The 4,190-nt window shown below is 57.6% G+C and overlaps 1 protein-coding gene across 1 annotated transcript; it reads right to left on the reverse strand.

Moving 5' to 3' along the window:
* Positions 1-1,067: 1,067 nt before the first annotated feature.
* Positions 1,068-2,895, reverse strand: LOC129685591 (phospholipid phosphatase-related protein type 2; the record flags this gene model as incomplete). The annotated part of the gene is given in 3 exon segments (XM_055619104.1): positions 1,068-2,337; positions 2,442-2,493; positions 2,773-2,895. Coding segments are annotated over 3 exon segments (519 nt in total), but the record flags the coding sequence as incomplete, so codon positions are not given.
* Positions 2,896-4,190: the final 1,295 nt, after the last annotated feature.

The raw sequence follows: 4,190 nt of genomic DNA on the forward strand, positions 1-4,190 counted from the left end.
CATCATCATCACCACCACCATCATCACCATCACCACCACCATCATCACCACCACCATCATCACCACCACCATCATCACCACCACCATCACCACCACCATCACCATCATCACCACCACCACCATCACCATCACCACCACCACCATCATCACCACCACCATCACCACCACCACCATCACCACCACCATCACCATCATCACCACCATCATCACCACCACCATCATCACCATCACCACCATCACCACCACCATCATCACCATCACCACCACCACCACCACCATCACCACCACCATCATCACCACCATCATCACCATCACCACCACCATCACCACCATCACCACCATCAACATCGCCACCACCACCATCATCATCATTTTGGAGGGAGACAGGCAGACAGGGAGGATGTGCCAGTGTGCACGTGAAGGTCTCCGGTTTGGCCCATCCTCCTGCCCTGGGTTCTAGGAATGGGCCTCAGGTTGCCGGCAGCTTTCACCTGCTGAGCCGTCTCACCGGCTCCCACCCCACAGTCCTTGGCTCATCTTCCCTGGGCTGTCTTCTACCGCTCAAATACCAAGAGCTAACACATGAGAGATGTAAAGCCAGGTACTGAGAGTCCCTCTGTAGTCCCCGGATGCAGGGAGCTGAGGGCTGGCGGCCTAGGGCCACATAGTGAGACCCTGTCTGTACAGCAGACAGACAGCTTAAGCGCTCACCTAAGTCATCGAACCTAGAGTTTTCAGGTCCACAGAGCTTCAGAGTTGAGGGTCTCAGGTAAACCAAACTAACTTTTGTGGCTAAAGATGATGTTGAACTCCAGGTCCCTCGGCCTCCCGCTCGCCCCAGTGCCTGGACCACAAGTATGCGCGCTGCACCCGGTCTGTGGGGTGCTGGGGGTGTCTGCTAGCCAGGCAAGCACCCTGTCAACTGCCTCACACCCCGACCCTGACCCCTGATGACCCACGCCCTGCCGCGTGGCCACGCAGGCCCCCACGTCTGTCCTTAGATACACTGTGACAGCCCACCCACACCCATATTCTCAGCCAGCACTCGGGGGAGGCGGGCAGGCGGCCAAACTTCTGTTACAAACAGGTCTTTATTAAAGATGAGGAGGAGGGCAGGGAAGGGGGACAGTGTCTCGTCTGCCCACTGCCTTTGGCTGCTCAGGGTAGGGTAACCCCCTTCTGCTCTACCCGTGCCCCCCAAGATGGCACAACTGCAGTGAGGCTGAGGCATAGGGGGCAGTGTGAAGAAGGAGGACAGGGCCCAAAAAAATAAAGTCTTTTTTTTTTCCACAGCCCTAATAAATAATAGAAGGTTTGGGGGTGCCCTGGGCACAGCCAAGGGGGGCAGCACCCGGAGCTCCGAAACCGGTGAACTGGGGCCAGCCCTACTTAAGTAGGGAGTCGGAGGGTGTGAGGTGGTGCACCTGGGGGGAGGGGGAGGGGTGCTGCAGGACGCTGCTATGGGGGAGCCTGCCCCCCACCCTCCAGCTGGACTCCGGGATCCTGGGGAGAGTCTGGATGCTAGCCCTCCTTGGCTTGTCACGGGCGGTCCCCCATTGACTGGAATCATTCCCACCCTCCATCGGCATTTCCGAAAGCCAAGGGCTCCTTTTGGCTGAACACTGGCCAGAGCTGCCTCATCTTGCTTGAGGAGGCTAAGAAGTAAGAGGCTCCCATACATTTTTGTAAACTTTTGGGTTGAATTCTGAGTCGGAGCTCTCGCTGGCTAGGCCACGGCCGGTTGGGCCAAGCATCAGCCGCTGTAAAGGGTAATCCTAGGGACAAGGGACCACCTGGTTATGTTTGCCGACCCGGACGTCCCAGAAGGCCAAAGAGCAGCCAAGAGATTTCCCCCCTCGAAGTGTCCTTCCAGCCATCTTTTGACAGCGGGCCTGGCTGGTTTGGAGGGCAGGGGCCGTTAGCACTCACGTGGCACACGCACGCGTGGCTGGGAGGGTGAGGGGGGCACTGGGTAGGTCGGAGGTGGTGGGTCTCACAGCAGGTGGTCGCGGCTGGCAAACAGGTAGGGGCTGAAGTTGTCGCGGTGGAAGGGGGAGGGGTGGAGTCCGCTGAGGGTGTACAGGTCCCGCAGCAGGGGCGTGGGCAGCAGCAGCTTCCGGCCGCGCCCACCTCCCCCGCCCGGGCCCCCGGGGCCGGGGGAGGAAGGCGAGGGACCCTGGCTGGGAGTCGGTGCGGGCAGGGGCAGCGGCAGAGGCAGGGGTGTTGGCTCAGACCTCAGTCGAGGGCGGGGCACACGGGGCGAGGAGCACATCGCTGGGGCCCGGGAGGACACGCAGCTGGGGATCAGGTGGCCACGGCGGGCACAGTTCTGCGGCTCTGGGGAGGACGGTCAGGGATCGAGAGGTTAGTAAAGCCGGGAGGGTGGCACAGGAGCCCAGGTGGGTCCTCCGCCCACCTCCCCGGCCTCCCCCAGCGCTTACTGGATGGGGTGAGCCGCGCCGGTGTCGAATGCGGCCTGCAGGTCTCGGGTTCCTGAGACAAACAGTAAGAGGGGAGGGGCTAGAGGATCCCGGGACCCCACAACTCACGGATGACAGATGGCCCCCATGGAAAAACGCAACAGGGGTCTCCGGATTAACGACGTAACTTTGGGAGGGGGAGGGCCGTGTCGCCTTCCCTTCACTGAGGCTGTTTTCTTCCCAGGACTTCACCCCCTGGGCTGGGTGGCTACCCCCTCTCCGCTCATCTACCTTCACGGCCCCCTCCACCCGCCACCCTCTCCAGCCCGGAGTAGCTCCTGGGCCCCCTTACCTGGGCCACACTTAACTTTTCGAGGGGGCTGTCCATGGCGGGGGCCTGGCTCAGGTCCTCCCAAGGGGAGAGCCTTCGACCAGAGGGGGGTCGGCTCTGGAAGTTGTGCACAACACAGGTGACCTAGGCCAGAGGGGCGGGGGGGGGGGGCGCAGATTGAGGCCCACAGCGCGAGAATTATGAAAACATCCGCCCGGTTTCCAGATAGAAACTGAAGCTCGGATTTACGGACCCAGATAACCTTCCTTTGCTATTTTACTTTTTACGTATCGAGTTAGATACTTTGAGACAAGGTCTCTTTATGGCTGTTCTGGAACTCTTTTTGTTCCCAGCTGACCTTGAATGCAAATCCCAGGTGCTGGGATTAGAGGCGTGCACCACCACTGGCTGCATTTGTTTGACATTTTGGTATAGTGCAACTATTTTTTTTATTTTGGTTTTTCCAGACAGGGTTTCTCTGTGCAGCTTTGGCTGTCCTGGACTCAGTTTGTGGACCAGGCTGGCCTCAAGCTCACAGGGACAAGCCCTGCCTCTGCCTCCCTGAGTGCTGGGATTACAGGCATGTGCCACCACACCCAGCTGATTTTTATTTTCTGTGAGTGTCTTGCATGTATGCTTAGGCCAAGGAGGCCCAGAAGAGGAAATTAGATCCCCTGGAACTGGAGTTAGGGATGGTTGTGAGCCACCACGGAGGTGCTGGGAACTGAATCTAGGTCCTCTGCAAGAGAACCAGTGCTCTTCAATGCTGAGCTATCTCTCCAGCCTCCAATGTAATTCTAAGAGATTTATTTATTTATTTATTATTTATACAGTATTCTGTGTGCAGGCATGCCTACACACACCAGAGGGCACCAGATCTCACTATACATGGTTGTGAGCCACCATGTGGTTGCTGGGAATCAAACTCAGGACCTCTGGAAGAGCAGCCAGTGTTCTTAACCTCTGAGCCATCTCTCCAGCCCCTGGAGATTGCTTTTACCAGCTGAGCTTTCTCGCCAGCCTTTCCCCAGATGTTTTAGGAGGGGCTGAGTTATGGCTTGCTGCATAGAACGCTTGCCCAGCATTCCCGAAGCCCTGGGCTCCATCCCCATCCCCACCAGTAGAGGGCGTTGGTGAGGCAGGTCTGTGATCCCAGCACTAGGGAGGTGAGGCAGGAGAATCAGAGGAACAAAGTTGTGCTTTGCTGGAACTACAAGAGAGCCTGTCTCAAAAAAAGTCTTAAAAACCAAAACCAGTCTTGCCGGGAGTGGCAGTGCACAGCTTTAGTCCCCGAACTTGGGAGGCAGAAGTTGACAGATCTCTGTGAGTTCAAGGCTAACTGGTTTACACATCTCATTCCAAGGCAGTCAGGGCTGCCCAGTGAGGGCAGTGCCGCCATGACTGGCCAAAACTACTTTAAAAAACATATTTAGAGGTCT

Source organism: Psammomys obesus, unplaced genomic scaffold (assembly GCF_907164565.1).
Source record: "Psammomys obesus unplaced genomic scaffold, mPsaObe1.curated_primary_1811, whole genome shotgun sequence".
In the NCBI taxonomy this organism is placed as follows: Eukaryota; Metazoa; Chordata; class Mammalia; order Rodentia; family Muridae; genus Psammomys; species Psammomys obesus.